This window comes from Falco punctatus (genome assembly GCF_963210335.1).
Source record: "Falco punctatus genome assembly, chromosome: 8".
Lineage (NCBI taxonomy): Eukaryota > Metazoa > Chordata > Aves > Falconiformes > Falconidae > Falco > Falco punctatus.
In genome coordinates this window covers 16,917,086-16,928,909 of record NC_137588.1, presented here as the reverse complement: position 1 = coordinate 16,928,909, position 11,824 = coordinate 16,917,086, and the positions used below count along the sequence as shown (strand labels likewise).

Below are 11,824 nucleotides of genomic sequence, written 5' to 3'. Positions count from 1 at the left end.
CAGGAATGATGATCTCCATTTAGCTAATTAATTAAAACAACGTAAGGTAACTTAGGAATAAGAATACCCCTGAGAGATTTTTTCATGGCTTTCAAGATCACGGATACAGTACAAAGTAAAGTAATCTTTTGATGTTAGATGAGTGGAAGCAGCTTCATTGGCATATTTTTTCTGCTGTTTTGAAGTTAGCACCATGTTCATATTTGTTCTAGCACAGTACAGTCTCCTCTATTTTTATTTAACCAAAAAGCTCTCTTAAAAACACAGTGTGTTAATATTCACATTGAATATTAGTGAGAACATAGTAAAGCAGTAGTAAAAGATAACTATTAGAAATTCAAGTATGAATTGGCCATACTATAGTTAGACCGATCCAAACAGAGCTGGTGTGAGTTAAGCTTGCATTTCCTGGTCTTCCTCACCAGTGCTGTGCAGAACACAGGAGCATCATCTCAGCTTAACTCCATTTGGAAACAGTGAAACACTTTAAACTTAGGGTTTAACTGACACTTTAATTGTGCTAATTATATTTCAAACTTCCACCTCAAGCTACTGCCCCTCCACACTGTGCCATCCTCATGAATAGCATATTCAGTGATATACAAGTACAGTCATACAACCCTCCTACCTGAAGAGATAGAGTAGGTTAATTTACATATTTATTAAACATTGTAAGTAGAAGCACGCACTGCAGTGCCACATTGCATTGTGAAGGAGGGCTCCAGTAGCAGCTGGGATTACTGCACTGGAAAACACACCACAGTCAGTCTGTTGACATACATGTGAATAAAGGTAGGGAAACGACACAATGGGTATTTAAGACAAAAGCAACTTCAGAAATAACTGCACTTGGCAGTGCAGCTGTGCTCTGCACGGGCATGGAGAACATCCTTGATCTCTCATTCTCTGCTCGGAGTGCAGTGGAGACAGCACACGTGGCTGGCCAGGAAGGACACTCATCCATCAGCTGCTACCCAGCCAGTCTAGCAGTAATGAGGGACGCCAGAGGGAGCCTGGTTCAGTTCTCACTTGGAAGGAGGATGTTGCTCAAAAGTGTGAAATTGAAATGCTCATTATAAAAAGAAACAAAAGCTGAAAGAAGAGTTTATTGTTGAAACCATGGGACAAGAGTAAAATCAGACTGGTCTCACACCTGCTAATCATAACTTCTTTCCTGTGCAAAGATTTCTGGCTGGTGATACTAAAAGAGCTACTTGAAGGTAGTCACATCTTCACATCACACAGATGGGGGTGATAAAAAATAACTGTAACACTAAAAGCAGCTCATTTCTAAGTCTGCACCATTTCACCACTCAAATACTTCACAGAAACCTTTCAACATACTCAATGACAAACATAAACCCTCCACCTACCCTGCAGGATTCAATCCATTCTTGCCCTTGAGTTTTCCCAGTGTATTTCCAGGGCCTGACTCCATCTCACATAGCTTTAGCTACAATTATTTAAGACAGCACCACCCAGGCTCTCCACTTGCATGTACTGCTCCAGCAGGGGAGGTAACAGAACAAATATGTGCAAACTCTTCAACCAGGGCTGTCTTCGCCTCTCAGACCTCACCACCACTGTGGAGATCCATTCCTGACACACATTTGCACCCACTGCGACTGCTATGGGAAGAACTCCCACCGACCAGGGCACAAAGGAGACCACTGGGAGATGTAACACCTCCTATTGCAAAGACTTCCCAGTACGCTCAGCAGAGCAGGCTGAAGAAGACCAGCCCAGCCCTGCCCAGTTTTTAGCAGCAGTGATTTATTAAGATCGGGCCCTGACTTGCCTTTCCTGTCCCTTTGTGGGAGGTTAGGGTTCCTACAGCAGGAAGGGAGTGGATAAATGCAGACAGTAATACTCCTAGTCAAAAAACAAGATGCCACAAAGCTACACCACAGGAGCCTTTGGTAATCCTGATCTTTATAGGCTAAAAAAGGTATTGTTTCTTTATTGTAGAACAGGCGATCAGCCAAGCTGCCCTTTTATCCAGTGCAGACATGATAATGGGAAATATGTATGGGCCTTACCCTATAATTAGGGTGCATTCAGAAGTGTCACAGGCTTTCCAGGCAGGCAAATGTAAAGCACCGTGACTCATCACTAAAGGGTGTGACTGCTCCCAGGGATTTGTAAGATTTTCTTCAAATGCTGATGGGTTCCTTCCTCTTCCATGGGATGTCAGAAACCAGAATTTGAAGAGCCTGTTGGGGGCCAATGTGTCAAACTGCTGATAAGCCAGATAAATCTGTTTGTGCCAACTGTCACCAGCCCTAAAGGTGATGAAGGAAATCTTTTACCACCTGACACCAGGGAAATAGGTTAGTCGGACTGAAGCAGTGAGGAGCTGTCCAGGATCCCTTTTTTTTAACACACCCTCAGGATGGGCCAATTTAGTCATGTAAATTTTAGTATTTTTTTTTATAAAACATCAGTCAGCTTATGAATAATGCCTGCCCCATGCGTATGTTTCTTTCTGACCTCAACTCGGTCAAGTGAGTTTGACTTTATAATTATCTTGCCGCCTTCTGGCTGGCATGAATGAGGATATTAGCTCTATTACTATGAACCTATTAACTTTCTGCTTTCACTCAAACTCTGGTCTTTTGGAGCCAAAGGTTTTATGGAGCCAAAGGTTTCCAATCTAAGCTGTCTGTAGATGGCACCAAGATATATGCTTGTGTATATAGTTACAGATAATTTAATCGGACATGGTTTAGAGGTGGAATATCTCTATTGGTAACATGGAAATGAGAAGTTTTCTAGGCCTTCAACATTATTTACCACAACAGCTACTACTTTCACAGCAGAATATCACACACTGAGAATGACAGCATTATTTTACTACGCTCCACATGCAGAAAAGGGGCAGATTCTCACACTGAAAGTTTTCTGAGAATGCTGGCGTGCCAGGGTTGTACCTGTAGAGCCGTGTTCTCCCTAACTTATCATTTACACACACTGTTGTTGAATATACACCACAACATTGTTTTATGGAGTTTATGTAGTTGCTTATAGACTACTGTTCTCATACTTTGCTACAGGTACAAGTCTGCCAGTACGTGCATTTTACTGTACTAGTCGAACGTTCACAACACGGTACTAAAAATTAAGTCTGCGTTAAAGCAAGCTGAAACTACCCATACATATACACCAAGGATATTTTTTCAAATAAAATTTCAAGGAAAAAAATCCTCTTCATGACATTCCTTGCAGATGAATATTTACTGAAGTAATGCTTATTTATAGAAAGGAATACTCTTAACAAATGCACAAATTCCTATTGTAGACAGACCAGCCCCACCTGAATTTTCTCTACTTAATTTTTCTCACTTTTTCTTACAGCTCTCCAAGTAAAATGAAAATTACAGAGGTTAAAAGCTGGCTAATACAAGCTGCTTTCAACAAAAAAGTATGGATTTTTTTAAAGCACTGATACTCATTTGACATGCACAGACACTGGATTCATATGAACGACTACAGGAACTCCAAAGGGGCCATTAATGTTTTTTTCTTGCATCAATAATCCACACACAAGGAAAGAATAGAATACAAGGACTCCATGGGAACAGTGAAATAAAAACATTTCCGTATGACTTTGTGATTCAAAAATATGCATTTACCTGTTATGTTTTGTAAGTGCCTAATGCTAATCTGCCCATTAAAACTTAGTACCCAACTGACCATTTTAGTGTGTAAGAACCAACTATCAAATACAATGTACACCATACAGTAGAACTTACCATCTACTTCATAAGATTACAGTGAAGATTAATTAATATCTGTAGTGCTTTAATTAAGTATTTTTCTATGGATTTAGATACAGCAGTGTTCAATACTATAAAGAAACCTGGCTAACAAGCTAACCCCTGCGTTAAAATACAGTTGGTAAAATTCTCCTCCTGATTTTATTCAAGCGCATAAGGATCCAGAGAAAGTAAAGATACATTCAAAACTCCTCTAAGCATCCCAAGTTCCAGGTCTCGTGACAGCCTGCATTAGAGCAACCTCGGAGCTATTGCAGTGCTATAACAGCCTCCAAAAAGTCATTCTTCAAACGAGAACAACTGAAGCACAGCAGTGTTCTGGCTATTCCCTCCATCTCTCCCCCCCACCACCCTCCCCATCCTTCATCCACCATATCCCCATGCCAGGATTTGTAAGGTGGCAATACAAAACCAACAGATGGGCTAAACACCAGCTGACAAAGGGACCGGGAGGTGGTTTCCTAAAGGTTGGTTCCTGCCCACTGCCATGCTTACTTTACTTCTCAGTTTGAGGACAAAAAAAATTACCTATGCTTTTCTTGTAAATTCCTGAGGATACAAAGGAATTGAAACACAGTAGTAACGTTGTTCTTCAGGGGCTTATTTTTTTCATTCATAAACCCAAATGAACCTATAGCATCACAAAGTAAAAATAATCCTATTTATGGTACTGATTTTAAGTTTAAGGCAAAACAGGATGAGCTCCAATTACTGACTGCAGCAGGCTTCCTGCACTTGCTTCTGTAAGTCACTACATCACTTCCTGGCCCAAGGTTTTTGCCTAATTTACTTTCCTAGCTCTCTCTGTTAAAATTGCTAATTATCTGGGGAAAAGACACACTGGATATTTGTACAGGACCTACCTTACAAGGAGCATTAGTTGCTACTATGACATTTACTACTGATAAAAACACAATCTAAATTTCACCCCATCTACTTTTAAAAAATATACTTTGTTCATTTCCTGGTTCTGTAGTTTGTGCCCATCTAGCTGTGGCGCTGTAGTAGAGCTCCAACAGGTGCTTTAACACACAGCCTGGTATGGGAACACACATAGAGCAGAAAGATGCATTGCTAGGTGGAGATATATTTACTGTCAGGAAACAATGATTTTGTGATAAAGATGATGGAGTGCATGACCGTAAACATTAAGTAGTATTTTCAGTTGAGCTGCTCTTAATCATGAAAAATGTATGCTGCCCTTATTTTACCATCTGTACACCCTTAAAATGGTAGGGGCAAAGAGATCAAGCAATGATTTCTCCATCCCTCATAGTTTTCCTGTGAGAAGCAGAAAATGCCTTTCACCCTAGTGCTGGTGCCAGGCATTGAATTGTTTGCTATCACAGAATTTCATGTCAGATGGAGGAGACTGAACTGTGAATTCCTAAACCTAGAAAAATATTTTCAGATGTCTGTGCAGCCCAAAGCAGCTGTTAAACCTCCGCGTGCTGACTATGACAGAACAGGGATAGAGACATACCCAAGAAGACTTTGGGTTTCTTAAGAAATATCAACTGCCTTTCGGAGCAGGGCTTGTAAAAAAACCAAACCAAAACAAAATACAAACAACAAAGGCAACTGACTGGGAAAAAAAATGCAGGCCTCACCCACTCCTGAGTGCCCAGGATTGTTCAGACAAGTCTGAATGGTCCTTAGGAAGATTCTGCACTTTCCAACACCAGCTGCACTCTCACAGTTCAAGTACCCAAGAAACTGGCAGAGAAAAAGCATTCATGATGGGTACATCAGTTAAAATTACACTGATGTCAAATCACAAGGGATACAAAAAGCCAGAGGGATCATGATACGTAGCTTTGTAGCAATGGCTATTAAAATTGGTGTTTCCCCCCCGCTCCTTCAAACTGTGCCATACCTCTCAGTGCAGTACTTTTCCTATGGTTGACAACATTAACAAACACACCCAAGGAAAATACAAACTCGTAAGAACAAAGTGTCATCCTTTGAGACCTGATGTCAAATGAATAAATATTCATTCAAATAAACATCTGTTATATGCACCCATTGCTGTAGTAAATCTGTTTTAATAAGGTACAAAAGGCTGGGAAAAAATAAAATCTAGGCTGTTTTTTCAATTAGTCAGTGTTAAATGGGCTTTCTTTAGTTGCACTTAGTATCCTGAAAGCCACAGAAGTCACACAACATGTAGTAGCTGCTGTGGTGTGCAACTCTTGACCAATCTACTTACTTTCATTCCATAGGTGCACACTCTTCTAGTACTTTTTTTTTTTTTTATGCCTGTGTTAATTTTCACCTGAAATAAAATAAAAATTTAAACACTCAATCCTGACTTTCAAAGCTCCAGCAAGCCTCATCTCAAGTATTATCAACAAAATGGGGGGGTGGGGTGGTGGTGGTGGTGTGGGGTGGCAACACAACTATCAGTGCTGACTGAGAGATTTTTAATATTGCCATGCTTCCCTTTTACTAATTATGCCCAGATTGCTCATCATGCCAGATACTGTTTATGCTAGGAATTTTCTACAGCATACCTCAGGGGCAAATTGCCTGTAGTGGTGATCTGGGAATTCTCTATAGCCTACTTCAACAAACAAACCTCCAGTATTCTTCCACGTCACATCATGCAACTCTCTCGCCAAATCTGCAGCATACTTTTCAACTGAGCTAACTTCAGTCACCCAGAGAAGGGTATTCCCTGTCGAACCGATTGTTTATTCCCTCTAGAGCACAATGTACACTCTCTGACCCCTTGATCCTGCACAAGCTAAGGAAACACAGTAGTTTTAAGTCATTAGGCTGTTGATGATGAAAGCCCTTGAGCTAAAAGCCATCGAGGTGAAAGCCCTTGTGCTGGACAGCTACGTTAGGTTGAGATTTCATATAAAATGCACAAACCTTTACTGTAATTGTTAATTCCTTCTCTGCTGAAGCCAGTTACCCACGACCTCATCCACTTTTCACTGACAGAATAAATCTTCTTTTACAAGTGGATTTTATTGCCAGTATGATCAGGCTCTAATTTTGGAATATTTACATTATTTCAACTGGCGGATTGCTTTTACCACATGGCGTACTCTAGGCATATGACGTGAAAAGCCGTTGAAGTACACACAGGAACAGCACATTCATGGGGGCCCTGAAAATAAACTAAACCTCCGTCCTATGTCCATCTTCCTGTGACACCTACCGCAACTGCTGCCGACGATCCTCCTGCCTCTTCAACACACGCAGAACGGCCATGCTGGCTGCTCACGCCATACTAAGCCTAACTGCTCTCGGCCCTGAGCCCTGCCGTGAGGGGTGGCGAGGCCGCGGGGCGGCCCTCCCGCCGAAGGCGGACACCGTAGGACGCGGCCCGCCGCCTCGCCTCAGCCCCGCGCGGCCCAGCCCGCACCGCTCGGCCGCCCGCGCTCCCGCAGAGGCGCTGCGCCAGGCGCGGGTGCGCTGCAGCGCGGGAACTGGCGAGGGCGGCAGCGGCGGGTGAGGCGCCACCAGCGGTCCCGTTCCCGCCACGGCGGCGGGGCGCGAGGCGAGGCGCGAGGTGCGAGGCCGCCGCGGCGGCTGAAGGAGGCCCCACGGCCGCCAGCGGCGCGCAGCCGTCGGTGGGCGAAGCCCGCGGCGGTGCCTCCCCCCCGTCTCCCCTCAGGCGCCGGCGGCGAGAGCCCGTCGGGACCCGGGCTCTGCCGCCGGCGGCGGAGCGAGGCCGCGGGGCCGGGCCGGACCGCCGTCGAGAACCGCCCCCCCCCCCCGCGCGCGCCGCCGCTTTGTCCTTGCCCGGCCCGGAGCACGCGCGCCCTCGGCCGCGGCGGGAGAGCGCCTGCGCGCACCCCGGCCCGGAGGGGGGCGCGCTCCGGCGGGCGCCGGGCGGGAGCGAGCGCCCCCTCTCCCCTCCCCCCGCTCGCCGGGAGCCCCGCCGGCGGCGGCGGCGGGCGGGGGCGGGCGGGGGCGGCGGGCCGGAGGCCCGAAGCGGCCGGCGCCCCCTCCCCCGCCCCCACCGGCGCGCGCCCGCCGCCCCCCGCCCCGGCCCCCCGGCCCGCCGCGGGAGCCCGCGCCGCAGAGCGGGGCCCGCCAGCGCCACCCGCCGGCCGCGGGGCCGCACCGCGCCTCCCCCCGTCCCCCCCTGCTCCGGCTCTCAATGTTCCACACTGCCCGGCCACAGAGCCGCCGCCGCCGCCGTATAGCCCCCCGGCCGCCTCCGTCCCCTCCTCGGGCGCCGCGGGCCCGGCCCGGCCCCCCGCCATCCCGCCTCTCCGACCCAGCAGCGGGACAGGACGCCGGCGAAGGTAAGGGAGAGGCGGGCGAGGCGGCTGCCGCGGCGGCTGGGCGAGCGCGGTGGGGGGAGGCGGGGAGGAGGCGGGGGGGCTGGTAGAGGAGCTTTGTTCTTGTTTTCGGCGCTCGCTGCCTGGCGGCGGCCGGGGGCGCGGAGCCGGCCCGAGTTCACGCCTCACTTGGTGCACACGCACGGTGCGGTGCGGGGCCGGGCGAGCCGCCGCCGCCCGCCGCGCCGAGCCCAGCCGAGCCGCGCCGCGCCGGGCTCTCCCCACAAAGCGCGGCCGGGCGGGCGGGCGGCCGCCTCCAGCCCTGCCGCAGCTCCCCGCCGCGCTCCTCCTCGGCCCCCCCCGGCCGCCGGGGCAGCCCCCTCCCCCCCCCGCCCCGGTCGGCGGAAAAATGTCGGTCTGCCTGGTGGAGCTGCGCGGGGAGCGGCGGCGGGGAGCGCCGTGCAGAAGGTGCAGTTTGAATTACGCTTCTTCCCCCTCCGGCGGCGGCTCTGTGGTGGCCAAATGCAGTTCTCGCTGCTGGCCATGTAAATAACCGGGGCTGCTGCTGCCCGAGTTGCTTCAAATGCATCTTGGGGTTTTTCCCTTTTAAAAAAAACCCAACAACAAAACACAAAACACCACCAACAACATAGCCCACCCCCCTCCTCGTCCCCCGTCCCCCCCCCAGCCCGGCCCTTTAAATGCACAGAGCAAGTGTACATTTCCATCTGAAATCAACCCAAGTGTTATTGGCAATATATTTTCTCAGAGAGAGGGGGAGAGGGGGGGTCTGGCGTTTGGACCCAATAAAATGCTCTGCTCCATTGTAAATATTTACAGGGTATTAGTGACTTTTTAAAAAACATTTTCAGTGAGGTCTGTTATTTACAATGTGTCATAAGTTATTAATGTTCATTGCCTAAGTACCCTGCTAAATCTGTCTCATGCCTTAGAACAAAGTCGACAATTGGCATATTGTTTAAAGTATGAAAAAAATGCGAGTGGGTTTAAAAATTGGAGATATCTATATTTCCAGAAGTGTAAATATTGCTTTGTAGCTGTCAAACTGCAGCCCTGGGGGCGAGACAAAGAAGTATATTTTGGTTAATTCCTCGGTGAAACAGAGTTGTCACCAAGTCAAGTGTTCTCTGGAACTCGGGGAATGGCAAGAGAGAGTCCTGCCTGGTGTATTAACTCTGCCTCTTCTCTTCTCCTTCCCCAAAAAAAGTTCCCCACGATGTCCAGTGATAGGCAGAGGTCAGACGATGAAAGTCCAAGTACCAGCAGCGGTAGTTCAGATGCCGATCAGAGGGATCCACCTGCACCTGAACCAGAAGAGCAAGAAGAACGAAAACCCTCTGCCACTCAGCAGAAGAAGAACACCAAACTATCCAGCAAAACTACTGCTAAGCTATCTACTAGTGCAAAAAGGTAAAGGGGACAGTAAAACGTTCTGTAGTATTTTTGCACGGTATTTTGAGTCACAGTGCTTGCATTGCACTTTTCAAGACAGAGGGCTTCTTCTTGTAAAGCTACGTGGAAAAGAGTGAAGTACCAACTTTTGCGGTACAGAAGCCTGCCATGCAGTATCTTCGTTAATCCAAGTCTTATTGGGGTCATAATTACACAGTCTCATCATACGTCTTTTGAGGAGTTGTTTGAGGACTTAGTAACTTACAGGCTGGCTGGGAGGGGGCACCTACATTTTCGTATTTGCAAAAATGCACGAGAGTGTGTCAGCTTTGGCTATCTTTTCCAGAGTTTCCATGCCTGATTGGTATAGGGTGGAGTCCTCCTGGTATATTTTATTATGGTCTGTAGACTGATGACCAGCAATGTTCTTTAATTAAAGAAGTCACAAAACCCCAGTGGCTTCTGTGGGCCTTCTGACTAGTTTTTCATGTCAATGCTTGGGAGAGCCTCAAACGCCTTGAAGTGTAATGGGTTCATTCTGCAGTTCTTTCAGAAGAAACTTGGGTGCATTTTCTCCCTTAGGAGCTGCAGATTCAAACCATGGGGTTGTACAGGTAGCCTCTACCTTTAAATATCAAAATCTTCAGAAGCCTTGTTGAGTTATACCTGTGGCATTTCTATTTGCATGTAAGGTTACTGGCAGTCCAGCTCAAGACGTGCGCTCTGATAAGTTTCTGTAAGTTCAGCTGTATGAAATAAGTAAACTTTAAATCTCTTGATTCCAGTGGTCTTCGAAGATGAAATATAATGCTCCAGTCCTTTCCCTGGAGTTCCTTTTCTTTACAATCATTTACAAATATCCTGTAGCAATAAAAGCTGTAGAGTAGCCGTAGTAACTTCAGGTTTTGCTTATTCAGTGTAAATAGTGTAGTTCTAATTTTTAGGAACACTTTAGTAATTTTGTATTGGAATTAAATTCCGCAAATACTTTTTGAAATGTGTTAAAATCACTGCAGAGTGTGACTGAATGGCTTTGATGACTTCTGAGCTTGTTAAAGAAACCCTTTGAAATAGGACTGGCTAAAGAAAGAAAAGTTCTGGAACTACTGTGTAGGCTTTGTAATTTGTTATTATTTAACTTTTTTTGAAAAGCCTGAGATGCAGGCTTTCACAACTGAGTTTTCCCTTATTCCCTTTATTGCACTTAATTGTTGCAAGTTTAATTTTATACATCTCAAGTAGTTCACTAGTCTGAATTTATTGGTACAAGTGCAAGGGCATGCAAGCAGTTTCCTCTTAGCTCGTGTCTTAACACTAGCTATTCACACGAAATTCAGAGTCTTGCTCATATGGGTCCTTTTCTGAAAAAAAGTCTTATTTGGTATTTAAGAGGAATTTACCATGTGTCTTTTGAAATCACACCTCTTATGTACCTGAATAAACTATTAAATTGACAAAAAGTTTTCGGTATTCTTCTTCTGGACCTTAACACCTTGGTTGTAATAGAGTAAAGCTAAGCACAGAGTATTTCAAGTTATTATATCACTTTTTATCATGTAAATTCACCTGCTCTATAAGGTTGGGGGAGGAAAGGCAGCCGAAGGTGTGGAGGGAAGTAAAGTTGATCCAGAGAGATTATTCCAGTAACAGAGGCAGCCTGGGAGATCTGCAAATCCACTTTTTAAACACACTGCAAAGTAGTAGGTAAAATATTGTGGAAAGAGCGTGTCTGCTGCCAGCGCGGTTCACTTCTTCAGCCTCGGTCACAGGTCTGTAGCGCTGGTTTAAAGTCATTGTCAAATCTGCGTGTGCAGCCCCCCCCCCCCCCCCCCGCCTCATTTGCATATTAGCTTGAAAAGAAAATCTCTCTGGTAAAAAGTGCTCGGATGTGAAAAAGAGTTACTTTTCCGAATACTTGTGGGAAATTCCTACCCAACTCAGTTGTAAGTGCTCTGTTTACATACAGCGTGGAGCAGGAAAAAAGCTGCAAAGTTTCTCAGCTGTGGGATTTGGGTTATGCCTCTGAGAACAAAGAGGAAGCAGCCATGTTAGCATTACTGAAGGCAAAGCCAATCTTGCATTTAACTGCATGGTGGTAGAGGGCAGTGTAATTCCCTGATTTATTCTATAGACTATCTCAAATGCTTTGTGTCTGTTCTCATTTCACCAACAGAATCCAGAAGGAGCTAGCTGAAATAACCCTTGATCCTCCTCCTAACTGCAGGTATGTAACGGCTTCTTAAATTGTGGACAGTGGTAGCAGATTAATGTGCTCAGGCTAAGGAATGGGAAACTTAGAGTTTGCGACCGGTGACTGTTAGACAGAAATTGTGTACAGCAGATTGAAAACAAGCATAGGGAACGTTTGATACTGAAGTTTGCTATTTTGGCTGC

The 11,824-nt window shown here is 46.4% G+C and overlaps 1 protein-coding gene across 3 annotated transcripts in view; it reads left to right on the top strand.

The window, feature by feature from the left end:
- The first annotated feature begins 7,868 nt into the window (after window positions 1-7,868).
- Window positions 7,869-11,824, top strand: part of UBE2E3 (ubiquitin conjugating enzyme E2 E3) — a 57,720-nt gene continuing 53,764 nt past the window's right edge. Inside the window, exons 1-3 of one of the 3 annotated variants that reach the window (XM_080400317.1) lie at window positions 7,869-8,041; window positions 9,246-9,448; window positions 11,604-11,654. In XM_080400317.1, coding sequence (XP_080256443.1) covers window positions 9,255-9,448; window positions 11,604-11,654 — 245 coding nt within the window. In that variant the 5' untranslated portion in view covers window positions 7,869-8,041; window positions 9,246-9,254. The remainder of the gene's footprint in view (window positions 8,042-9,245; window positions 9,449-11,603; window positions 11,655-11,824) is intronic. The other 2 variants (XR_013930172.1, XM_080400316.1) reach the window with 2 other exon arrangements.